Genomic DNA, 26,994 nt, shown 5'->3' on the forward strand with positions numbered 1-26,994 from the left:
TTTTTTTTTTTGTTAAACTAAAGATAATATTTAACAGCGTGTGCGACTTGAATTTTATTTTAGTGTTGTTCCGCATTTGAAATAACTACCCGAGCTTTTATTTTGAAAGTCGCGAATGATTCGTCACGCGAGTTCCGTTCTGGGAGATCAGCTGATGTCAGTGTAAACAGAAAACAGAGGTATGCGTGTGTGTGTGACACGGACAGCTGTATTTCGCCATCGGTTATCTCAGCGTCGATTGGAGACGGTAAACGACGTGTGTGTGTGTGTGTGTGTGTGTGTGTGTGTCCGTGCGTGTCGGCTGCCGGTGCCGCAGTAGAGCAGCAGCAAACGGCTCAGAGGGGCTTAAATCATCACATGCAGCTTCACCGGGGGCCTGAGTGAGAGCGGCTCCGGACTTCACCTCACAGGACTGCACTAGTAGAAGCAGTAAGTGTGTGGCTGGCTGTTTTTCCTGCCTCCTCATCATCATGTGTTATCTCATGTATTTCTACTATGTTGTCATCTGTCACAGCTGCTGCAGGCAAACACCTGGCTTCATTTCAAATGCACCCTACAGATGGGAGGATTTGCGCTGGCCAAGAAATTATGTTACATTACATATATATTTTATAATTAAAGAGTTCATGTTCATTTTTATGTTTGTTCCACACAGTCTCGAAAAGCAAATATAAAGTTGCGTCAGTGGAGTAAGTATTCCGATCCGTTCGGTAGCCTACTGAAATATACACTACTGTAAAAAACACTACATTATAAATGAAAATAATCCTAATCTACATTCATAATCCTAATTCTGTAGAAGTACTCATTCTGCAAGAAACTAGATGCTGTGATTGATACATTATTATAAAATAATATTATACTATTATACAATTACTGTTAATACTGATGTAACAATGTGCAGGTAGTATTTTACTGTTGTAAGTTTTTATATATATAGTGTGGTAGTTCATTCCAGTGGTTCCCAATCAGGGTTCAGGCCCCCCTTCCAAGGGTCACAAGACAAATCTGAGGGGCCATGATTAATGACAGAGTAAATTCAACAGTTTGTATTGTTTTGGACTTTTTTACAGTCTTAGCCTTTTCTTGTGTAAAACTGGGTACTCGGGGATATAGGGGAATAATTCAATTAATTAAAATATTTCAGCCAAATGGCCACTATTGATATGCATAATGTAGTGTTTGTAAAAATCCAATAGCAATATTATTTTTTTAGATAAGCACATGACATTAACAAGTATTTGTAAAGGAAATTTGGTTATTAAAGAATTGGGACATTTTGCAGTTGAAAAATAAAACATGCAAGAGTCAAAGGAAAATGAAGAAAGATTTTAAACTACTCTGATCATACAGTTACAGTGTGTAGAGGGAGTGTTTGAGCATCTTTTACTGAGACTGCAGCGGACAGTAGGAAGACATGCTGAGTAACCGTTAGTGTCACAAGTTTTATAGTCCCAGGTAAACCTGTTTCAGTCTCTGCGCCCGGCAGACGTCACAGCGTCTGATTTATCTTGTCGATGTGGGTCATTAATCCTTCCTCAATGCCACGTGACATCCATAACAATGCAGAAAGCAAGTTTTTTTTCTCTTGACATACCAACCATTGTGATCACAAATCTAAAGTGTCATGTGGACTGAGGCTGTATAAAGGGGAGAGGGAGGGAGAACATGTTTCCTTCCTGTTTCAGGCTGCTCTGGTGACCGACACCTTTTGCAATAACTCTGATTTCCTTCTTGTCTTTTGCTCACCACCTGACAAAAGAAATTCATGTGACTTTTTCCTCATGTGTCCTGAAAAATGAAGGATGATAAGCAATTTAAACTTAGGCAACTTCTCTTTTACAAGTTCACTTCACTCATCACAGTGAGCACTTAAAACTATAAAAACTGTTGTGTCATGTCTGAGAAAATGACCCTGATGATGTCACGATGATATCATGTCATCAGGGGTATTTCTGCTTTTATTTAGAGACATACACACATACACAGTTTTGGCGTGACTGACTGACTGACTGACTGACTGACTGAGTTGAGTGATCGTATTTCCACCACTGGTCAGTTGAATACCACATGACTGAGCTGCAGTTTCCACATTGGCCATTGCTCTTTCAAAATGACTTGGCACAAACAGTTTCTATTAGGGGGCGTTTACAGCCTGCAGTGTTGCCAACTTAGAGTAATTGTCTCTAGATTTAGAGACTTTTTTTTTTCAAGAAAGCACCATTTTGACAAATCTAGCGACATTTTGGACAAACTCTGGCTCCTTGGAGGAGAGTCACCAGTGATGCGACACTGTGCTCTGTGCAGTGTGTGGCAGAGAGGCGGGGCATGTGTGCTCTGCTAGATACAAAAGAAGAAAAATATTCTGTCACCTCTGTCTGTCTCTCTGAGTGATCATTTTATATGTAAAAATAAAAGAAATCACAGCACAGTCTTTGTCTTTAACTTGCGTGTTTGGTGATTTTGTCAGACAGGATTTTAGCAGCAGCTTGGGAATGACATGTAACATGTAGTCTTAAGGGGTTGTGTTTCAATCACTATTTCAAACTTGATAACAAAATCAGAAAAACATGTAAATGAGAACAGCTTTACTGTGAATTTGGCTGTATTAACATACTGTATATGTGAGCACAGAGGAGGAGGAAACAGATAGAGAGCTGAAACCAGCTGACATTAGGCTGAAATGAAAGTTAACAGCAATTCCACAATGCCCTCAGTTTTGCACATTGACTAAATGTGCCGTACACTAGGTTTCGACTTGCCTGTGTTACAAACACTGGGTGTGGAGTTTAAAAGACGTTTAGGTGTTAACCAGACAGGGAGGGTGTGCTGAAAGATGCTATTCAGTTGCATTGTGGGAAATTAAGAATCCAGTTGTTTTTTTTTTTTGTTTTTTTTTTTTTTGGAGCTTGGACCAAAGGCAGGATATCTGCTTCAATTTTGACTGATTTTTTTTTTTCTTTTTCCTCTGACCCCTAACTTTGTGGAAGTCACATACAAAATTGCTGAAGTGCCACTTAAAAGCAGCATGAACCCCATATAGCTTGAGTCACAGCACTAAAAAGTACCATTTTGTAACATTTCCTCTGCAGGGGTCCATGGAGGAGCTGGAACCAGAGGAGCAGTTCCTGCGCTGCGCCCGGAACGGAGATCTGCCGGGGATTAAGAGGCTCCTCATGTCAAAGATCAGGGAAGAAGCACAGATCAACATCAACTGCAAAGGTACATGATTACCACATTGGAATAACATCAGTCATAGTCTGTTGTGATAATACAGTGTGTAACATTTTCTCAGGCAAGAGTAAGTCGAACCTGGGATGGACACCTCTTCACTTGGCTTGTTACTTTGGACACAAAGATGTAGTGGAGGAATTACTTAAGGTAGAGTGCAGGTTTTAAATCCACCATTCTGTAGGTTTTACATTAGTGCATGTGTAACGGGTGTGTTGTTACACTCTGCAGGCAGGGGCGGACGTCAACTTGCCCAATAACATTGGAGACACAGCGCTGCACAAAGCCGCCTTCACAGGAAGAAAGGTACGTCAGTGAGCTGTCAGTCCTTCCTTTCAGATTTTAAGTTTCCTTCTAATCTTTGCACCTCTTTGTTGATAGTATGATTTTGTGCATGCATTTATTCATCCATTCAGTCAATCAATCAATCAATCAATCAATCAATCAATCACGTATTGATCAGGAGGTTGTCATGCTGCTGCTGCACTATGATGCATGCGCTACTGTCATCAATGGGACAGCACAGATTCCCAAAGATGTCACTCAAAATGCAGAGATCAGAAGCATGTTGGAAGGTGAGAGAGACACGTTGTCATCTATTTAATTTTGTGAAAGCTTTTTTTATTGTTAGAAATCTCAGTGTTAAATGTTTTAATATCTATTCATACAAAATTTTTATACAATGTATAGATTCTGAAATCCTACATTTTTTTCTTGTATACGCCGCTTCATCCTTGTGCTGACGCCAGCGGCTGAAAGAACAGAGGAGAGAAAGCTGGAGGAGAAACTCTTAGAAGCTGCACGAGAAGGAGATCTTCCAACTCTAACTCAACTGGTTAGTGCCACACTCGCCTGAAACCTGAAATACAGCTCCCAAAGATATGACGTTACAGAGTCAAACATGCACTTAAATCTCACATTTTGACCAATAATAATGGGGAATGTCTTGAGTGTTCATCCGCGGTAATTTCTGTACTTAATGCGGTGCAGAAAAGGGAGTGTTGTGTGTTAAATTTAGTTTAGGTTTATTTCTATCTGAAATGACAGTTATACTCTCAACTGCTTTTGCATATTAACAAGTCACAACAAATCTACAGGTGACTACGCCCTCTTTAGTGACAACAACAGAATTGGAAATGGCAACCTCAATAAGAAAAAAAAATACTCTTTGAACAGTGGGAGTAAAGCTTTGGAGAGCCAATTGCAGCCTCTATTATTCTAGCCTTTGGCCACAGTGTGAGAAATTAAAGAGTTATGCTTCAGTTCTTAGTTTCATGAGAGGAAACACAGGACACTTGGGTCCAGACAACCCAGCTGTTTACGTCCTGTGTGTGCACTGTAGCTCAGCAGGAAGAAGCCTCCAGACATCAACTGCACAGACCTGCTGGGTAACACTCCGCTGCACTGTGCGGCCTATCGGGGCCAGAGACAGTGTGCCCTGAAGCTGCTCAAGAGTGCAGCCAACCCCAACATCAAGAACAAGAACGGTAAGAACCATCAGTGAGAGCTGACAGGCAAGAATCACTCTTGTCTTTAAAGGATGAGTTCACCAAGATTCCACATTTTCCCCATGAAAAGACCAAAACAAACAATGACTTGATTCTATTAACAAGCGTGGCCAACACCTGATGCGTCTGATCCTTCTGTGCCACAGAGCTCCATTGTTTCCAACGACTTTTAAAACACACCAGTGAGTCACACCGTCACACTGGGTGACCTGCTCTTTGATTACCATGAACACACACACTGTATTTTATTTTGAGTCAATCACACACACACTGTTCTGCTGCTGTAACTATTCACTAGTTACCAAGTATGTATTCATCCCCAGTTGAAACTAGTGCCCATAAAAATGCATTAATTAGTCCTGTATGAGTAACATTAGATAAATACTTCTGTACCAGCTGTTTCAGGAAATTGACTGTTTTAAAATTTTAACTATGCATTTGTGACCAGTTTTGTGTTTTCTTTTAAGATTTAGAACCTCATTACAGACACGGAAAGTACTGAGAGACAGACTACTGTGTTGTGGGTTTAAGTCATTTATTCTGTGAGGAAAAATATCAGTAGGAAAAACATACAATAACACCATCCTTAGCTTTTCATAAACCAAACATCTCCACACTCAAAAGACCAAATAATATTAGTTCTGGTCTTGAGTGAAAGACAGTTTTAACTAATTTCACAAGGTTTGTCTCCACTTTTTCCCCCACCCACAAAAATAACAACTGACATCGTGAGCAGCTCTCATTTCTGCAGAATTGTATTTAACCTCAAATTACTTTTGCCAGAACAAAGCTGTTATTTCTGCCACTTGAACCCATAGACTGTATATGCTTGAACCTAATCAATGCAAAAAATGGAAAGACAGTAATTACGTGAGAGGCACAAGCTGGGGCTGGTTTAGATGTAAATAACGCATTGACTTTTATAACAGTTGTCACTACCCAAGCAGCACTTTTTCCTCACAGTATATATGTCTTCTGTTGTACTTGTCTTGTGTATCCATAACTCTCAGGCCAGACAGTGTTTGACCTGGCCAGCGATACAGCAATGAAGCAGGTCCTTGAAGGCAGCGTTCATCAAGTGAGTGCTCAGCAGATAGTCGACTCCCTAAAGTTACTTTGATTTGTTTTTGATTTACTTTTCTTACTTTCTTCATGTCTCTCATCTGTGCATTGCAGGGTATGACCCACCATGTGAAGAAGTACGAAGGATTCCTGTGGAAGGTAAACTCAGAATTATTGGCTGAGAGAGCAGCACAAACAAAATAGAGATATTATCATCATGCACTGCGTTTAGAGAACCTGTTTCTACAGATAACTTAAGCAAAAACAAACATGTTGCAATATGTTTCGTAATGTCCCACATTACCCGTGTTACCAGGTTATAAATGATTTTTAAATGTTTTAAAACTCCTTTCATCACTCTGATAAACCAATGACAGGAACTTTTATGTTGCTGAGAACTGCTGCAGTAAATGTTCTATAAATGCTCTTTATAAGTTTATACACTACTGCTGCTCTACAAGAGATATGGAAAAATATTCCTTAAAACATCTAATTTAACACATTAACCTTGTCTTTTTGTGAATTTACTACTATTGAACAGTTTAACTCATTTTGAGGGCCTCGTCATCATATGAGATATTGTACAATGTGTGTGTGAATGTTGTCTTAGTTATTTTGTGTTTGTGAAAAGAATCAAGGATAAAACTCTGCCTGTCCCCAAGGTTTGTTTTTTTGTTTTTTAGAAACAATGCTTTTATTATGAAAAATAACCATTAAAAAAAAAAGGAGGGCCCAGAAAAGCTGGAATGTGTCTCAAACAGTTCTGTAGGAAGTAAGTCTCCACAGTGAATTGGATTTGGGCATTATTGCTTCAGTGAATGTCAATGATGGGTCAATGACATGCGACATGACATCACATCAGCAATGTGAGATAGCACAGACTCTACTGAGACACTGCGGACTTGCTGACACAGAGTGATGGGTGGCTGTTGTGCAAGAAGCAGAAAAGCACAAACTGTTACACACACAGTGTGATAGTGCACCTTTTTCACTGCACACATTTAGACGTGAGCAAGAAAAACACACGTGTAACGAATCACCTTAATCAACAAATGCAGCCATCAGCAGAGTCGTTAATGCTACATGTGCCTGTCCTGCTATAACGTGTCAGAATGTCTGCTCTTTAAGAGACCTATAGTTACATTTGCATTTGAATGGAGCCTCTTAAACACAGCTGCAGCCAATAGAGTATAGAATATAATTGGTAAGTTTAATTTAGAAAAAAACGAAGCTAGCAAAGATGGTAATTAGTATTATCGTCAGCCAGGTGAATGGTGCAGTGCAGCTTTACAGGGTGAATATCACCGGTCAAATGGCTTTTTTTCATTTACATTCAATCTTGTTTTCCCACATTACTGGCCCCCAAACATTTTCAGCACCAGCCGCCATTGTTGTCAACATTAGCGGATGTTTAAACCTGGAATAACCTGTAATTTGTTTATTTGTTTGTTCTTTTTCTGGCAGTGGGGGACAAGCTGTATACACAGACATATTGACACATTTTAGTTGGTGTGGCTAACATGTTAGCAACAGTTACTTCTTTAACTGTTACTCATCCAACATTAGCATTCATTGGGAGTCATGTTTCTGTCGACTTATGTATAAATATTTGGTTCTTTAGCTGCTTAATGCACCATGATGTTGACAGCTAGTTGCTAACTTTGGGTGTGTGTGGGTTTTGTATCTGGGGAGCGACAGAGGTGAAGTGTTGAAGTGTGTTTTTACGTCCTCAGAAATGGTGATTGAAGATGTAGGCAGACGAATTGGTTCAGAAAGGAAACAGCTCTGGGTTAAATGTCTTTCCCAGGGAATCTTGTTGATGCATTTTTTTTGTTGTTGTGAGCTCTGTTCTTGTTCAGGGTCACATACAAACTGGCTGTGAGTTCCCACTTTTTGCATTTAAATTAAAAATTATTCCAATAGAAACCACTCATGAATATACAGTAAACAAGAATGTTTTAATGCTGACAGATGTTTCAGGGACTACAATCATCATACTGGTGTAATCTTATGCATGAAAGGATTAAATTTTGCGTTTGTGAAGTGCTTTAGAGGAGCTCTCAAAATATTGAGATATATATCGCGTATTGCAATATAACCAAAAAATATTGCGATATTTATTATAGGCCATATCGCCCAGCCCTACTACAAGAGTAGTGAGTGAACCAAAGCTGTAAAGCTGCCAGATGGAAAACCAAAACAATCAGATCCGTTGTGTACGGAAAAATATTGATTATAGCAGCTTTAAGAATACAAAAGCAACAATGAACTTACTGTATCCTGCTTGCAAATAATTTCAGCCACTGTTTCATTGAGTGAAAATATCTCGTTACAATGAAAACATCCACTGTAGTTAATTTTGACTCAGCTGCATTCACACCATCCTGATGCTGGAAATATTAACGCACCAAATGTGTATTAATCCACAGCTGAGAATACTCTCAGTTGTAATTACCACTTGGATGCAGCATGAGTACTATTTAAAAGTCAGAAACAGGCGATTACGGCAGCTTCCAGTAATCACAGTACAGAGAGACCCTAAAAACTGACTTCATTTTTACTTCCTACTGAGCTAATCCGTGAGAGAACCTTAGCTTGCTGGTGTGTCTTTTTTTATATATCAACTTTTTTTGCCATTTGCAAAGTGTGTATAAATGCAGCACAAGTATTGTCAATTTCATTTAAAGTATTTCCAATTTAATGTGTTCTCTCAAATTGCTGTGCTCTCTCTCAGCCACCATTAAATTTAAAAAGCACTGCACAAAAATTAGAAATCACTGAAAATCAAACTGCTTATTCTTCTTCTGTGTGTCATCCTGCAGAGCTCCAGATTTTTTGGTTGGCGGTCCTACTGGGTCGTCCTTCAGGATGGGGTTTTATCCTGGTACTCAAAACAGTAGGTGGCATCTCTCACCTGCTCCTTGAATCAGACATGTGGAAACAACTCCACAGTAGATAAATGGAAGAACTGCACACTTTTGTTTAGGAAGGTCCTGGAGGTGACAGAATGAGTTAAAAATAATAAAAGGATTCTCTGTTTTATTCTTGCAATACATTCCTTCAACAAAACAGATTGTTCTTTTTCATATTAAGGTCAGATGCAGCTTCTAATGTGAAACGTCAAGGCTGCAAGTCCCTGACAAACGCCCACTGCTTGGTAAGCCAACATTTACGAATTGCACTAAATTTTTAAACCTATTTCTGTGTGTAACTTTTTCGCAAGGCATCATTCTTTGTGTTCTCATTTCCAGATCCGAGCTAAAGATTACTGCTTTTTTACTCTCAAGTGCTTCGATGACAGTGTGCATCACTTCAAGGTATCGCCAAAAAATGACCCTGAGGCAACAAGAAAAGTAAGTTTCAGTAACCTCAAATGCTCCTGACCTTCTTTGACAAATTATTGATATTTTCAGTTTTGTGTCTGTTTTTACTGGTATGCATTAATGGTCCAAATATATGGCAAAAGTAAAGGTTTTATCTCCAAAGTCATTCACTCACTTTGTTCTGGAAGGTTCTACCTGTGAAGCACCAATCAGTGATCAGAATGATCACAGAGGAACCAATCAGCTTCCATCTCTTTTCCATGCCACCTTACCTCTCTGTGAGGAAGCATTAAAGCACCTGAAAAGATAATGAAATGTAGACAGATCTTAGATTGATGAGTTATTAAAAACACTGTAAATGGTACAATAAGTTGAGTCACTTAATTGTGTCTGTACGTGGTGAAAAACTGATTTATACCATTAGGTACCATGCTAGACAGCTAGCTTGCTAAAGGTAAATACATAGCTCATGCTTAAGATTGCCAGCATTGAGCACTGTTATTATTAGTAACTGCTGTTACAGAAATAAAGAACAAAATTTAAATTTGTAATCTGATAACATCTGTTTCTAGCTGCTGGTTCTTGAACATTTTAGTATCTGGTGCTAACGCTACAATGCTCCCTGACTGGATTAAGGTGTTAATAACTTCAAGCAGACACAATAACAATAGTAACAATATTCAAAGCCCAGACACTGATGGGATAACTCCAGCTGGGTACTGACCAAGTGGCAACCCATCGTGACGTCACCCATTGGTTTGCGAATTGCCGTTTTGAAGCCTCAAGTTTGCAATTTGGCCACAGCCATCCTGATTTTTTGAAACTGTCGACCTGACAACAGCATCAATCTTTCGGCTACGCAGCGCTGCTGAATCCGAAGTCATTTTCCATAAGTCAAAGTAAACTTTTAAATATTTAAATTTAAATATCGTTGGTTCTGTGAAAAGGGACTGCTCTTGATTGACAAGCCAAAATGTGTCAATCATACGTTAGCCACACCCCAATGCATACCCTACTTTATCATCTATTTTAAATTAAATGGGACTATAATTTTAAAAATGAACATCATGTTGTATTGAAGAAGACTTGAAACTAGCGATTGAGACCATAAACTCGTTATGAAAATGTTTACCGGGGTCATAAACCAGGTGAGAAGTAGGGTCATTTTCTCATAGACTTCCATACAATTGGACTTCTTTTTGCAACCAGTGGTGTCGCCCCCTGACGGTCATTCGATAGAATGCAGGTTTAAGGCACTTCCGCATTGGCTTCATTTTCCAGAGCCGGCGTCAACGTCCATTTTTATATGACAGGAGAACTGAAAAGAAAAAAGAAATAAAGAGCGAGGAGAAAAAGACAAATTCTTTAAATTTATTTTTCATTGTTTTGAATGGTGTTGTTGATCTGTTGTGCTGCTGTGATGTTTCCTGTCTAAATTTACAGCTGATGTTGAAACATGCTTATTCTGGTGGAGAGTTAGATGAGAAGATTGATACCACTCTAATGTCAGTGCATTTAATATGGGCTTCAGCAAACAGACGCTTAGCTTAGCTTAGCTTAGTTAAGCTTAGCATAACAACTGGAAAGGGGAAAACTCATCATCTTTACTCTTCAGTTTTTGTACCGATCAAACCAAAACACATGTAACATGTCAGTTTGTAAACTTAAGAGGTGTTGTTGGTGCATTTTGCTAGGTCCCTGTGTACAGTCTTTGTGCTAGGCTAAGCTAACAGGCTGCTGGCTGCTCTAGCTTCATGTTTAATGGACAGATATAAGAGTGGTATCAATCTTCTCATTTGACTTATCTCTAAAAAGCAAATAAGCAGATGTCAGACTCTTCCTTTAAAACATAGCTGAACTGTTGCCAGTGCCCAGGTATCTTATATACCGTAACTCCCTTTTAGAAAGTAATTTTATTTATTTCTGTTTTATTTTTTTGTACAAAATCATTGATTTCTCTAAAACCTTAGCAGCTTGCATAGATTTATTTTATCTTATTGTACCATAAGAGTCTCAGTATCCACCCAATTAAAAGCTTTTATAGGATTTTGATATGACATATTTAGAATAACTTGAAATTGCATGTTACTTGAATTAAGATTTGCTGTGTAGGATGTGAAAACTTTTATTCTAAATAACTCAGAACCACTCCTTCGCTTACCAAGGTCACAGTATGTTGACTAAATCATTAATTTGTTTGATTTTCATGACAAACCAAAGAAGAATCTGTTCTTGTCTTCCAGGCATGGCTGGAAGCGCTGGAAGAGCACTCGGCTTACAGCACACACTACTGCTCCCAGGAGCCTGGCAGCGAGGAGGAGGAGGAGGAGGAAGTCATGTCACTTGGGGAGTTAACAGACTCCCTACAGGTGCTGTGAACAAAAAAAGAAAAGATCAGTAATTAGTATGTCATAACATACCATAGCATGAGGATCTGTGGTGCCAATGCTTTTTGTTCATCTGCAAATCTCCTCTCATCTCTCTGGAACCAGGCAGCGGAGGCCAGCCAAAAGAAGCTGGAGAAGGAGGTGGCAGCCTTCCTGTCCATGCTGAAAAATGACAGGCTGGCAGAAAGTAAGACCTAGTATTTCCTTGTCAATTAAGTTGTCTTTTTTTAACACACACATAAATACACACACAGGTTAGCTTTGTTTGTAGCTTTTCGTGGACTTCACATTTGCTTCAGTGTGTCCTTCTGCTTTTTAAGCAACTTGGATGACTTTTTCAATTATCTTTATTTTGTGCCAAATGTTTTGTGTTTGCCCCCTCAGGCTTTCCATCAACCATACTGCAGAAGATGCAAAAAATCTGTGAGTTGTCCAGTGAGACCAGCTCCAGTCTCAGTGTCTGTCTCAGCCTCTTCTCCAGACAGGAAGGGGTAAGTGTCAGCTTCCCCAGGACAGAGTTTGTTCCTCTACACAACTGATGTTCAGTATTTCAGGTTATTATGTGAGTTCACTCAAATCATAAAGTAAAATTATACTCAATGGTTTTCTGATATTGCTGATATTTGAGAATGTCCAGCTCTAAAACTTTTGCTTTTGCCAGCCCAGTAAAATGGCGGTGAAATGGATTTCAGTGAATCTTTGGATTATGTGAACAGGACATAGTTTCTGATGTTGAGTTTTTCAAATGTAGCAATATGTGATTTAAGTGAACATTTAAAAACATATATAAATACTTTAATCAACAAGATCATGTCTGTCTCTGACCCTCAGATATATAATCATGTTGTTTTAAAGGATATGATGTTTCATAAGAAAGCGTTGGCACAATTCACACCTCCTCACAAAAGCAGCTTGGTGCAGTGATTATGATCTTGTGTGTGATTCAATGGATTTGATTAATGGAAGATTCAGTGGGTAGGTTACATCCCTCCAGAGGAAAGAACAAGTTGCATTAGTAATATACTGTGAATATGGAGGAAATCGATTTATGGTTTGTTTGTTTTTTATGTTTTTTGCATTATGATATTGATTAAATTGTGATATGGTACATTTTCTGGAAAATCAATTTCGAAAGTGTTAATGGATGAAACAGCTGAGCACGAAAGCCAGTTTTCTTTTGCAAATTTAATACCTCACAGATATTATGATAATTAATTATATTAATGCAAAAAGTGTCTCAACCATTCTATCAGCTCTGGTTGTATTTAGCCCCAGTGGTGTTTTCAGCTAAATGCTAACTTCAGCATGCTCACAATCACAATGCCAATATGATAATGTATTTTGTATTTTGCAGGTATTACATTTTAACAATCTTAGTTTAGCATGTTATTATGCTAGCAGTTGCTAATTAAAACTAAACACAAAGTAAAGCTGAGGCTAATGAAAAATTTCATAGATATTTACACATAAAAATTTGTGAATTTCCCTATAGGGATAAATAAAGTATTTTATAATTATCATTTATCATTATTATTATTATTATTATTATTAGTTACGTTAACTATATTAGTATAGTTGTTGAAGCATTTCACTCAAAACCACAAATATCAACTTAATGGTGGCAAAAAAGGGGATGACAAAAGTTAGTAGGATTTAGTCTCTGGGAACCATGAATGTTTGTACAAAACATCATGAAAATCCATCTAATCGTTGTTGAGATTATTTCAGTCTGTACCACAGTGGTCATCAGACAGGCTGACATGCTGCTAGCATGGCTGAATATTGCTCAACTGCTGCCATAACCAATCCTGCTCATGTGTTATATTATTATGTAGCCACAGTAACATCATAACAAATTTGTATTGTCCCTCAGTACATCTTCATATTGCCCACCACTAATGCTCAGTGCTGCTCCTACAAGTGGGACTGAGTGATCTGTGCATGTGCATATGGATATGAGCAGAAAGATTGAAAAAAGTTTGAAAATTTCCTGAATTTAAAGTAATGTGCACTGATGATGTGTGGAATGTAAAGCATGTATCAAAGAGGTAATGTCTCATCATGATCCTTGTCTTCTTTCTCAGTCATGCCACTAAAGATCTGAGAGCGTGAGCAACCTCTCTGAACCAGATTACTATCTGGACGTCACATCAGAATGAGAATTAGTCTGTTTACTGATAAGCAATAGAGCTGCTGCATTTGATGCACCGCTGCGTTTGAATGCAGTTATGAATTATGAATGCACACTTGAGTTGTTGAATATGTAAATAAAGGTGTGTTCACCATCATATGATAAAGCACAGAACCAGGCCTTTTTACATGCCATTCTGTCGGCCTGCCGCCTGTCATTTTCTGTATCTGAAACATGAAATTTGCATATTAACTTAGACTAAGACATTGACAAAAGTGTTATATACCAAAGCCTGAATTATTCACCAGGTGTTGGAAAAAATAAAATTGTATGCCTCTGTCACTCTTTAAATCAGAGTCATATAAAATATTAACCATTTGTGTGAAAATTTTGTCACAGTTGCTGCATGAAATCTTGAGTAATGGCTACCAAAATCTAATGAGTTTGTCATTAAGTTCAAGTGAACATTTGTACCAAATTTGAAGAAATTGTCATATGTCTTTCAGACAGGACGCTGCAACAGCCCCACTGTGCTCTGAAACCCATTCTTTGCAATGGCTTCTCACTGCACCAAGCAAAGCGCAAGCGCAGCACAGTGCACAGTTCAGCAAGCTTGCCTGTGACTTTGACTGCTGTGTGCTGTGATGAACACCTGCACAGCCAATAGAAATGAGGCACCCAGACAGGGTGGAAAGTAAACGGAAAGTAGACCTGAACTGGTTGCCCTGGAAACAGAGCTCCTTCACAAGACTAAATTCTCCAAGCTGCTCTCTGTACCTGAGGACCCCACAGTCTTTTCTCACTGCTCCCCTTCTTGATACATCTGTATTGCTGGCAACGATAGACTCTAAAACTGCACACAGTCTGTGCTCTAACACACAGCTGGAGCTTCCCACTTCGTAGTGATGTGTCCCATAAGTTTGGAAAACTCAGCCTATGTTTGCTCTGTCCTCTGCAGCTCACACAAAGCATGTGCTGACCTGAGCGGAGAGCACAGTGCAAATTGCGTCCTGTGTGCCAGCCCCATTACTGAGATATTCCATTCAGAAGGCCAAAACCACATTTTGTGAGGTCACTGTGACCTTGACCTTTGACTACCAAAGTCTAATCAGTTCATCCTTGAGTCCAAGTGGACATTTGTGACAAATTTAAAGAAGTTCTGTCGAGGTGTTACTGAGATATTGTGTCCATGAGAATGGACTCTGCTGGTGTGCAGAGAGGCTGCCAAAAACCATTTGAATGTTTCTGCTTTAACAGCCAGTCCAGTGCTGTCAGGGTCCATACCTGGGCTGGGTCTCAATCGCTCAGCTGTGCAGCCTTTTGAACCGTGATCTGCGGAGGCAGAGCAGTCGATAAAGGGCTCCCACAATCTCAGAACTCAGCATGAATATGCCTGTGTTTACTAGGAACAACCCAGACATGTACAGCATATCTCAGTCTGCACGAGATGGTACACAGTCTGAAGAAAACAGCAGGGCCTGTTCTCATTTCCCTGTGAGGGAAAGATACTGAGTCACTTCCAGCTCCTGCAGCACAGGTTTGCACTTCCAGCAGCACCTGTGGAGGGGTCAAGCAGTAGGAATTTCCTGGAGTGGAGTGATATTTTTCAGAAAGGTGCAGCTGAATCTTCATATTATCAACACTAATGTCCTCTGTAAAGGGGAGGTTTGGTTGATGGTCCATTATCCGTCATTTGATCCCATCTCCTCCACGGGAATCATGTTCTCCAACAGGCCATTTGAGACGGCAGCTGTTCCCCAGTGCAGGTAAACATGGCTTGTCCCTCTCAGCTCCATCTCTGTCTCTCTCCATGAGTCTGGTAATGAGAGGACAGAAGTAGAGGGGAGGATCAGTCAGTCAACATGTTGCTTATTTGCAGCCATCACAACCCATCTGGTCACGCACATTTTCTTCTGTTTGTAACCAGAGTTAGAAAAAAAATTGGTAGAGATGAGAATATTTATTTGTTATTAAATGTGGAAGATAGAATTCATGTTGGTTTATGTTTGATGTACGTATGAGTGATGAGTCTCTTTGTCTTTGTGTGTGTGTGTGTGTGTGTGTGTGTGTGTGTGTGATTGTGTTTGTTTGTGTGTCTGTGGCGAGCTCAGGTGCGCAGTCTGAAATTGGAGCAGGAGGTGGAGAAGAATAAGATCCTCTCTGAAGCGCTGCAGACTCTGGCCACAGAGCACCACGAACTTGAGCAATCCGTCGTCAAGGGATCTCCGCCGCGGAGCGTCTTCAGTGAGGATGAGTTCCACGACGCCGTGTCTGGTGAGTTGACAAGTTATCAAACACGCTCAAGAGATGCAGGAGATTCTATGACGAGCTCCAGGTCACGCTCACCGCTCTGTCATTCACCTTCAGGACGCTGGAATACTTTTTCCTGCCAGTGAATGTCTGTGGTATGTTTGCCGCTCGTCAAGCGTGACGTAAGCTCCAGAGTTGCCTGGGTGTGTTGAGAAAAAAATTTCCACATGTTGTTTTTGGTATGAAAAGCCTGCATGGTGGAGTAGCATTAAAAAATGGGCCTGACTGATGCTTGAGGCGCTTGTATTAATTCTGTATCTAAAAACTTTTCTCTAATTTATGATACTAACGTGTGGACACCTTGTGTAACCAGTACCTCAGATGAACATGAACATGATATAAATCTATAGAGCTGCATGAGAGATCTGCATTCATTGTTGCTGAGCATAAGCATCTGAATTTCTCTTTTTTATGTGTGAACAATCATTTCTAGATTTGTTTTCCTTCTTGCAGCCCACAATCAAATTAAAGTGTAACAGAAACAGAACCAACATACACTTTGAATACTAATGCTAATACTACTTTTTCTCAATAGAAGTGAGAAAAATATTTATTTTTTTGTTATATTTTTTCTGTCTTCTGCTTTAATTAAAATGGTGATGATGATGATGATAGTGACTCATTTGCCTTAGAGTGTAATTATTTATTTTTTTTATATTAAAACATAACATGCACCATTTTTTTCTAAAGAATGTAGACACTGATTCTAAGTCTTTTTATGCCTTCGCTGACAACAGCGACAGATTTTGGTGGTCACAGGTCAAAGGTTAATGTCACTGTGGCCTCACATCTGTCCCATTCTTGTGAATGTGATAAATCAGAAATGCTTTGAGAGGATTTTGTGACATCTGGTACAAACATCATTATTAGAAATTTGTGGTCAAAGGTCAAGTCACTGTGACCTGATAAAATAATGAAGAAACAATGTTTTTAAATCCAAAAGGTTAAAGGTCAACTTAACTGTGACATCATAATGTTCTGCAAAAACAAATGTGGCCATTATTTAACGCTGTAACTCAGAAGGGGAGACTGTGACCATATGTCCTGCAACGACACGTTAGTTCTAGTTGAGGATAGGAAACACTTCTACAGTGTGGTCATTCTGTTGGGAAAGTTTCTCGGTCGGACACTTACCATTTTCCGCATCTTTGAGCTTGTCAGCCATGACAGATTTTCTCTGTGGTTCATTTCTGCAGTAAAGACGTCAGGAGACGCTGTGTTGTCATGAATTTTTTTCCTCTCTGAAACACTGAGAGCTGACTATGTCTGAATGACTCGCTCTAAACGCTCTCTCTAGTAGACCATGTTACACTGATACTCTCTCCATTCAAAAAGAATATCTGAACATTTGTCTTGTCCTTGACTATAAGACCACTCTCACTTTTTGAACCCTAATTTCCAGAGATAAGTTTTTTCTCATATTCAGGCCAATGCGGCACTAAACAAAAAAAAACAAAACTTGTCAGTGCTCTCTGGTGCACAAATTATGTAATGGTGATGCTGTTTCTAAATGACTTTACCCATTTTTAGCCATTTCTGCACTGCAGTTTCTCACTCTTAATCTATTGACATAATGCATATATTACATAATACATATATTTGCAAGAAGCCGACACTGTCTGTAATTGATATAATGTATGTGGTGACACTGTTTTTACTATAAAACTATGAAAAATATCCACAGGTACTGGAGTAAGTTCATTTTACTATATTCCTCTTTTGAGTTTATGCTCTTTAACAGATAATTGTATCCAACCAGAGATCTGTATTCACTCAGAATCCATCTTTTTTTCTTACGGTTGCACTGAATCGTCTCCATGTGTTCATCTCCGTCAGAATCGGACTCGGAGCACTCCCTGAGCGGATTTGAGACGGTGGCCAGCCATTCTTTTGAGGAGGACGAGGAGGAGGACGAAGGCTCTGTCATGTTAAGCAGCCATTGCAGCAGCCCCACCAGCATGTTGCAGGAGGATCACCATGGCGACAAGGACGAGACTCAGCCCAACGGGATCACAAAGTATAGGTCAGTTGTGCCCCCACAGTCTCCTAAATGGACCGCTGACCCCCTGAGCTTTTATCCTCCTCTCATCAAAAGATGAACAGACTCACCACAAAGCCGGTCTCCTCACGTCATACTGTTATTGTGGCATTTTTTTATTTATCTTGCTGTAATACAACTGTGTGAGGCCGTTGTACTTCACAAACAGCTGTGAAAGTTTTGGTTGCTCAGTGATTTTTGTGTTTAATTTTTGTGCCCTCCCTCAGGTTTTTCCACTTCATTCTGTGAATAATTTAGAGTCTGGACCAGCCTGGTGAAGGCAGGAGAAAGAGGTTCATTGAAAGAACGGAGCTCTGTGTTGGACTCATTAAATATTGATAAGGTCACAGTGTAATGCAATAATCAGTCTGCAGTATGATCCCATGTTGGCTAATCCCTCAAACAGCTCGAGTGCATTTTAAATTTAATCTTAAAGTTAACCTCTCTTGTTATTTTTACATGGTTTATATGTCATATTCTTGTGGTATATTAACCAAACTCGTTTACAATAGTTTGACCTGCTCACCGTCTGTATCTGTTACACTAAGAAGAGATAAATGCAACTGATGGATGATTCACCTTTGATATTGTCTCACTGGGCTTCGTTCCAGTATGGCACACAATACATTAAAGGCTTTAATTCTCTATATTCACTTTAATAAGAAGTGCCATTATATGTCTGATGTATTTAGTCCATAGAAAAATGTCTATTTGTAGAGAAAAAGCACAAAGTCAAAGTTAGTCTATCATACAAACAACTGTGTGTTAATGTGTGTTATCTCAGGACCAGCTTACCCGCACCGATGTTTTCAAGAAATGACTTCAGCATTTGGAGTATCCTGAGGAACTGCATTGGCATGGTGAGAGTAATAATAATGATTATGTGTCATTTTTATTAGCCATGCTCGCAGCATAGCTACAGATTTCAGTGTCGCTCAGTCAGTCAGTCCCCAAAGGATGATTAATACCGACTGGCCGCTATGACGGTCACATTTCTGGGTTTTAATGAAATGTCTTGACAATTTGATGGATTACTATGGAATTAAATGAAAGAAATATTCATGTTCCCCTCAGAATTAATTTGATGGTGATGTTTTAACTTCACAATCACAATCATCACAAAACTTGCAGCATTTTTTTCCTATGACGTGTAGCAAAGGGCCATGGGTCAGTTTTGAACCCTGGCCCCTGTGGTTAGGACTAAAAATAATAATAAGATAATAATCATTATTTTTATAATAACAGTGTATGAAATGACATTGTGACAGTGGTCACAGTGTGACCATATGAAACAAGCTGCTCGTACTGCTGAACCTACAGAGAATTATCACCTGAATGTGCAGCTCCTCTCGACTTTACAGAGCTTTATAGTGAGTGTCAGTTTAGATGTTTGGCCTGCAACATAGTGTCGCTTTTGGTCACAGCTGTTTTCACCAAGTTTTCACACAGTTAGAGGCCAGCTGATGCACATAGTGGAGCAGTTAGCGGCTAAACAACCAGATACCGAAAACAGAGTTAAAATAGAAGGAATATTGGATTTAAATTCATCATGCTAATGCTAATCTCAGGTAGTAAATGAAACTTCTGACCCAACACATGCCTGGGTCCTTGGCCCGAGTTTGACCAATACACATTTGGGTTGATTCCAGCTGTGACCCCCCAGTGTTTGCTGACAGCCAGGAAGATTTTCTGTGTGTGTGATTTATAATTATTCCAGATGTTGAACTAGCATCTGACAGTCATGCTACCTGGGATATTGCTCCATAACTGTTGGATACATAAAAAAGCAACTGTTGGCAGACTTCTATTGTAACAACATAAAAGGTGATGATATGGGGGCGGCCCGATAGCAGAGTGGTTAGGGCGCGTACCACATGAACTGATGCTCTTAGCAGGCGAGTGCCGGTTTGACTCCCGACCAGCCCAACTCTTTCCTGCACGTCATTCCCCCTCTCTCCCTCACTCTCCACTGTCCTGTCAATTAAAGGCAAAAATGCCCCAAAAAAATATCTTAAAAAAAAAAAAAAAGGTGATGATATGTCAGTATTGTGTTTATAACTTTTTTCTGCTGCCCCCAAGTGGACAAACAAATCAGTTCTGTAGGTTTAAATCGTAGACTCTGGGTCTGAAAAGTGAAGCCAATGCTGAAGAGCCTTAAACCTGCTTTCTAATAATTATCTAACAATTATCATCTACTGGTTGTAAAAAGAAGTCTGATTGTATTGAAATCTATGGGAAAATGTCTCGACAACTCACTTGATTTATTACCTCAGTTAACGTTTTCCTGATGAGTTTATGGTCTCAGTCTCTAGTTTCAAGTCTGCTTCAATACAACATGATGTTCATTTTTTAAATTATGCTCCATTTAGAGGAATGCATTAGGGTGGGGGCTACCATGTGATTGACAGACTGCACCACACATGGTGACCTGCTAGAGAATCAGGATAGAGGACAGAACAGGTCAGATACACCCCTCACTCCTCCTCAGCTCCACCTTTTCCTCCAAATATGGTTTCTTCTGGTTTCAAAAAACCAAGATGGCGACACACAAATTACAGCAGTTCACAAACCAATGGGTGACGTCACGGTGGGTTGCCACTTGGTTTAAATGGAGAACATGGTGCCAGTTATACCTGCCTGACATCAGTGTGTAAGCATTGTCATTGGAAGCATGTTCTCCAGCTGAAATTAGCATTTACTTCAAAGCCCCACTGTACCTAAGCCTCACAGAACCTGAAATGTGTTTTAGCTTGTGTAGCAGCGTGTAAAGCATTATTGTGTAGGTTTCTGTGTTTCCAGATTAGGTGCTGAAAGAGTTCAGGCACCATAATCCTTATAGGAATGTCAGAAACCTGTTAGGCTCATTAATGTTATATCTGAACATTATATTTCTAAAACAGCAAAGAAGGATCCAGTAGATACAACACTACACTTACATACAGATGTTTTTTTTTTTTACATATAAATGACACACGAACACAATTACAGGATCTTTGAAGAACAAAATTCCCTGGTGCCTTTTCAACACTCAACACATATTAATATGTTGAGTGTTAATTATTATATTAGGCTTTCGAGAGACTGTTATGAAACACTATCCTTCAGTTCCTCCTCATGTGTCTTTCAGGAACTCTCCAAGATTACAATGCCAGTGATTTTCAACGAGCCGCTCAGTTTCCTGCAGCGTCTGACAGAGTACATGGAGCACACGTACCTCATACACCAGGCCAACGCCTCATCAGACTCTATTGAGAGGATGAAGGTAGATCACTCTGTAACATCCTGGATGTATCATGTGCAAATGACTTAAACTGCAAAACCATATTTTAGCGTATTCTACCTTAAGCTCTGTGGTTTAGTGCATGTGTTTGTGTTTTGTGTGTGATTGTATGTTTAGTGTGTGGCTGCATTTGCTGTGTCCGCTGTGGCCTCCCAGTGGGAGCGGACAGGAAAACCCTTCAACCCCCTGCTGGGAGAAACTTATGAACTGGTCAGGTAAGTCGGACAATACAGCTCATGTTCAACACTGATTATATATTAAGATGCATTAACTAAAACTACCAGACTCACATCATAACTGTGATCCTCTGTCTCCCTGGTCTCCTAGAGAGGATCTGGGCTTCAGACTCATATCGGAGCAGGTGAGCCACCACCCACCAGTCAGCGCCTTCCATGCTGAGGGCCTGAAAAAAGACTTTGTGTTTCATGGATCCATCTACCCCAAACTCAAGTTCTGGGGCAAGAGTGTGGAAGCTGAGCCAAAGGGTATCATCACACTGGAGCTGCCCAAGTGAGAACGTCTGGCTGATTTAGAAAAAAAAAAAAGTCACTGACATCAAAGTTTATCTTTCATAAACTTGTGCACTTTCCTCAAGTTGTTATTTTTCTCTGCAGGTACAATGAAGCCTACACATGGACAAATCCTACATGTTGTGTTCACAACATCATTGTGGGCCAGCTGTGGATTGAGCAGTATGGAAATGTAGAGGTGATCAACCACAGGTAAGAAGACCAAACTCTGCAGTCAGTAAATAGAATGTTTGCACATATCTATTGGACTCATCCAAAGATCATACATCTATATATTTATTAAGTAGAACAAGTCAGGTAAATGTAATAAATGTTATGTAAATATTATGAGGAAGTCTGATCAACAAGGAAGAAAACAGACAGAACAGATAAGTGGTATGATACTGCAGTAACCTACAGCCGACACTGAAGTCCCAAAAACAGCAGTTCTTTAAATGACCACTAGAATCTGGCTCCAAAAGTGAGTCAGTCCCCATTGAGTCTCATGTTAAAATGTCAGAAATAAACATGTTTACAGCCTAGTGCAAAAGTCTCTAGAGCTAATTTCCTCCTTCATGACAACTGTATGGGGGTGAATTTTTATATAACTCACCTGTTTACATTTTATTAAGGCTTAAAGTTCTGCATAATTGAGGGCGTGCCTGCTTTGAGTGACAGGTGGGTGCTATCACAGTTAGCTCGTGGCTAACTGTCTGCTCAGTCACCTCCACTAATTTGAGTTAATGAACTTGATCTGGCCATGTTTGTGTCTTTTGGATGATTTGTCATGCCAGGTATTGCAGGTATTGGTGTCTGCACTCACCATACCTGGCTTGTTAGCATAGCTCATTAACTAGCTAATTAGCCAGCAAATTAATTAGCCTTGGGTTAGCCTTTGAGAAAGCTGCCCAGCGATGCTAACAGGATGCTTGCATATGCTTGCCGCAGTTATTAAACTGGCATAAAGAGCAAAGTCTCTGCTCCACTCACACCTCACCTGTTTGCCCAAAACCACTTTGTAGAAACCTACAGGTGACGTCATCCATCTTATTTACAGTCTAATGGTATCAGTTAGTCTGCAGACAGTGGGAAGATACATTCTGTTGTTTTCTTTTCACCTAGAACTGGAGAAAGGTGCTTCCTGAATTTCAAACCATGTGGCCTGTTTGGCAAAGAACTGCACAAAGTTGAAGGGTATATTCTGGACAAAAGGTACGGCTTACAGCAACGCATGATGTTCAAAAAGTCATTTATATGAGCAGTCTTTGGTGATTTGTTTATCTAACTGATGCCCGCCAAAACATATTCATTCATACTCTTTGGAGCAAATATGATTGAATAAGCTGCTTAAATCTGCTTCATTTGTAAAATCAGGACATACAAAGTTAAGTAGGTTGGCCGGGTTCATCACACTGAGCCAGTTTCTAACTCTGTAAGTATGACATCAGAGCCCATTATAAAATCTACTCATCATGCAAATGATCAATTAACAATTCACCCAATTAATAATTCATTGCCATCAAAACCATCTCTTGAGGGATGGGAGCTTTAGTCCAAAAATGAAAATCAAAAGACAACTAATGGAGAAGGCAGCTAACATGTCTCTGAAGCAGACACAGCAACAAAGACAGAGGAGAGCAGATGGATCAGTCAAACAAGGCAGTAACACAACAGAGCCAGTGACTCAAAATGAATGACTGGACACAAGCCTAGTGCATAACCACAAGAACAAGGGTAAATATGCAATGAGGTGCAGAGATACACAAGGAGATATGCAGATACACAAAGTGACAGTAAGGGAAGTTATGTAGAAACAAGAGATGCTGATAACAAGCAGAGATGAGAAAATCTAGTGTGCTCCCTCAGCATAATGATGTCTGATGTTGCCTGGGTTCTTTCACTCTCTTTTGAACTGGGATTTTCATTTGGCTGACATTTTCAAAAGCCTACCAGTGTGAAGCCACGCAGGAAAGTGCTTTTTTTGATTTTTGGAGCATTCCTATCTGTTGAATTTTTGAGGCAAAAACTGACTAAAATTATGATCATTTGGGCCTGAGGTTATTTGTATGTGCATGTGCTTTTTCCACAGCAAAAAGAAGCTCTGTGCTCTCTATGGGAAATGGACAGAGTGCCTGTATGTTGTCGACCCTGCTGCCTTTGAAGCACATAAGAAAAATGACAAGAAAGGGGCAGAAGAGAAAAAAGGCAGCAAAGCGGTATGAAGTGTTTTCTCCTGAACAGCAGGGACTCACATCAGTTTGTTATTATGAGTCACCGTGTGAATAATGCAGCTTGACGTCTGATGGAAAATATCAAGGCCAATGACATGAAGTCAAGTAAAATGATGCTATGAGAAGATCTTTGCCAACATCCATATCAACACCATTCTGGCAATAAACATGAAGTAATACAGTATAATAGTGCATCTTGCAGAAAACTTACTGAGTGCATCATTATTTCTGTGTGCAGGGTTGCAGTGAGGATCAGGAGGAGGTTCCTTCACCAGCTGCAGACACTGTGCAGGGGATTCCTGGCAGCCAGCTGCTGTGGAGAATCGCACCAAGGCCAGCCAACTCTGCCCAGGTCTGACTGCTCAATGTAGACTACAAGAAGTGTGTTGTAATGTTTTTAATACACAAAATACTCTTTAATTCCAGATGTACAGCTTTACGTCGTTTGCAATGCAGCTGAACGAACTGCACAAAGAGATGGAGGGTGTCATTCCTCAGACGGACTGCAGACTGAGGCCAGATATACGAGCCATGGAGAACGGTGACATCGGTAATAACTATTAGCACCCTACTGCAATTGAAAATAGAATAATGCTCTCACTGCAATCTGAATATTATTGTTATTATGATTATAAAATAGATCTCGCCAGTGAGGAGAAGAAGAGGCTTGAGGAAAAACAGAGAGCTGCTCGCAAAAACCGCTCCAAATCTGATGAAGAGTGGAAGACAAGGTGAGGTTGTTAGAGAAACTGTGTAATTGTCACTGTAAGGACCAACCAATTCCAAGAAATATTAAAACAACTGTGTCCATAAAATGTCAATAATTGATATTTGATATTAAAAAATGGTGAATATTGTCAGCTCCAATTATCCTTTGTTTGAAGGTCCCATATTTTACACTTCTCCTGTGTTGATCTCCATCAGAAGATATATTTGTGGTTTTAAGAACCAAAAACCATCTCAGTGTAGTTTTACATCTCCTCTCTCAGGCTTCTCTCTGGAGCTCTAGTATCAGGTCAGTCAGCCAATCAGAAGAGAGGATCTGAGCCTCTCTTCTGATTGGCTGTTTTCTGAGTGATCCAATAAAAATATAGTAGATTTCAGGTAAACACTCAGAGAAACCAAATCCTGCAAGGCTGGATGGTGGGTCCAGGTGGGCGGGGCTTGACGCGTGGCTGAGAGCAGTGACTGCTTTGTTGTGACATCACAAAGTTCCAGAAGTCCTGACGGCTGGTTTTAAGGCTCAGTTTCTGAATACAGGCTGTGTGCATTTCTCTGTGGACTGAGGCTTTGATGCTTTCACAGTAATAATATAGAACCTAGACCTGCTTTATAATCAGAAACACATGCACATCTACCCTTATACAATATTGGACCTTTGAATTTCATATACTATAAGTTACATTTACTTGATATGCAGTTTTCATTGTGGCTGCATCTAGTTTCTTTCCCTAATGCTGTAATTTTATCATCTTTTCTTTGCTATTTCATACTTTGTTGCTTTGAAACGTTGGCGCTAAATGTCCATTTTCTCTTCACTTGTCCTGTTTTTTCTGTTGCATCCTCGCTTTGATGTTAAGGAGTCCTGCCCTGGGTCCAAGGTTAGAGCTGCTTGCTATTTTCAGTGGTGTTTCTGAAATGTGTGATGTGATCATGTGACCTTGCACTGTCTGTGTTTCAAACACGTCTTACTCTCTAAACTTGAATCATACAGTGACTGTGTTTCGACATGAAAGAGAATCCCAGATTGGACACAATGTGATTAATCTACTCTTCCAGCATGGCAGCTCCACTTAGTGGCACTAGATGAAATAACTCAAACACCACACGAGTCCTCTCCCTGAATCATCTCCCTCCTTTCTTTTAAACACCAAAGATATAACAATACTAAATTAATTTTAGTCAAAGCAAACATCTAAAACTGTCAACTACCATGCAGATTTCCCATAACGCCATGATGAAGCATGCCTGACCTTCCTTCCTCGCTTCCTCTTATTTGTTTGAAATCTGATTTTCTGGCTGGTGTCACTGAATGACTTCTTGTGCGTGTGTGCTGGCGTGTGCTGTGTTTTCAGGTGGTTTCAACAGGGACAAAATCCCCACAACAACTCCCAGGACTGGCTCTTTTCTGGTGGATACTGGGACAGGAAATACAACCAGCTGCCAGACATATACTAATGGATACTTCCTGTACGGTGTCACCTGTGCAGAGCAGCATTAACTGTTTTTTTTAATGGAACAGCTACAGTAACTACAAGCAATATGCAAACAGTGTACTTCAACTGCGTGGCCTTAATCTACTTTATAATGGAAAACTGTGCATAAATATGTCAATAATCAATATTTAAAAGATCTGAAATGTAAAGTTGTTTGACAATGTTTTGAAATGTAGTATTTGTATTTATACCGAGACCAGATTGTTTCTCTTCATAATGGATTTTTAGCACAGTGGAGAGGGGCTGATGAGGGTTTTAGTGTCCATCTGTTTTCTTTTGTTCATGTTCATGATAGTGATTTGACTCTAACTGTAAATCTGTGTACATACTTCACACTAATCCAACCATCACTGACCTCATCATGCCTTTCACATTTCCTCTGGACTTGTGTTAAACTTGCAAAACCACCTGCAGTTCAGCTAATATGAAACTGATGGGTGTTGGCCATTTCTCCTGATACATTTTGCCGTGTGAAAAAATGAGGGTTACAAAACAGTATATTTTCTGAATCACTATGATGCATGTAAACGGACTTCAAGAGCTGACAGGCACAAGTTTGATTGTTTTTATCGTTTTGTTCACTGCATTCTGTCTCTGTTTCCCTCTATACATCATAACATACACAGAAGTATTGAGTTTATTAAACGCAAACATTTGTGCATCATACAATCTGTCAGGCAGATGAACCAAAGTGGGTCACATGATGTAGCGTGTTTAGCCTCCTTTTATTGTATTTTATTGCAAACCTAAATAAAACACTTCAGTGCA

At 39.7% G+C, this 26,994-nt stretch overlaps 1 protein-coding gene across 3 annotated transcripts; it reads left to right on the forward strand.

Annotated features, from left to right (window-relative positions):
* Nucleotides 1-164: 164 nt before the first annotated feature.
* On the forward strand, nucleotides 165-26,994 carry osbpl1a (oxysterol binding protein-like 1A). Of its 3 annotated transcripts, XM_071486931.1 has the most exons (29): nucleotides 290-429; nucleotides 3,093-3,222; nucleotides 3,296-3,381; nucleotides 3,463-3,537; nucleotides 3,695-3,806; nucleotides 3,981-4,066; nucleotides 4,574-4,718; nucleotides 5,750-5,817; nucleotides 5,916-5,960; nucleotides 8,624-8,697; nucleotides 8,895-8,958; nucleotides 9,053-9,154; nucleotides 11,368-11,493; nucleotides 11,617-11,698; nucleotides 11,896-12,002; nucleotides 15,754-15,916; nucleotides 17,789-17,975; nucleotides 18,775-18,850; nucleotides 21,118-21,252; nucleotides 21,388-21,485; nucleotides 21,598-21,780; nucleotides 21,885-21,992; nucleotides 22,902-22,991; nucleotides 23,869-23,995; nucleotides 24,249-24,362; nucleotides 24,437-24,560; nucleotides 24,651-24,741; nucleotides 25,591-25,611; nucleotides 26,086-26,325. In XM_071486931.1, exons 2-29 carry the CDS (start codon nucleotides 3,099-3,101, stop codon nucleotides 26,186-26,188), a joined length of 2,916 nt encoding a protein of 971 aa, XP_071343032.1. In that variant the 5' UTR covers nucleotides 290-429; nucleotides 3,093-3,098; the 3' UTR covers nucleotides 26,189-26,325. The 3 variants fall into 3 exon arrangements, with proteins under 3 accessions (XP_071343033.1, XP_071343032.1, XP_071343034.1); XM_071486932.1 differs by lacking the exon at nucleotides 25,591-25,611 and having other exon boundaries at nucleotides 165-429; nucleotides 26,086-26,994; XM_071486933.1 differs by lacking the exons at nucleotides 290-429; nucleotides 3,093-3,222; nucleotides 3,296-3,381; nucleotides 3,695-3,806 and having other exon boundaries at nucleotides 3,501-3,537.

This window comes from Trachinotus anak, unplaced genomic scaffold, assembly GCF_046630095.1.
Source record: "Trachinotus anak isolate AG129_WGS33_773 ecotype Australia unplaced genomic scaffold, CSIRO_AGI_Tana_v1 ptg000010l, whole genome shotgun sequence".
Classification (NCBI taxonomy): Eukaryota; Metazoa; Chordata; class Actinopteri; order Carangiformes; family Carangidae; genus Trachinotus; species Trachinotus anak.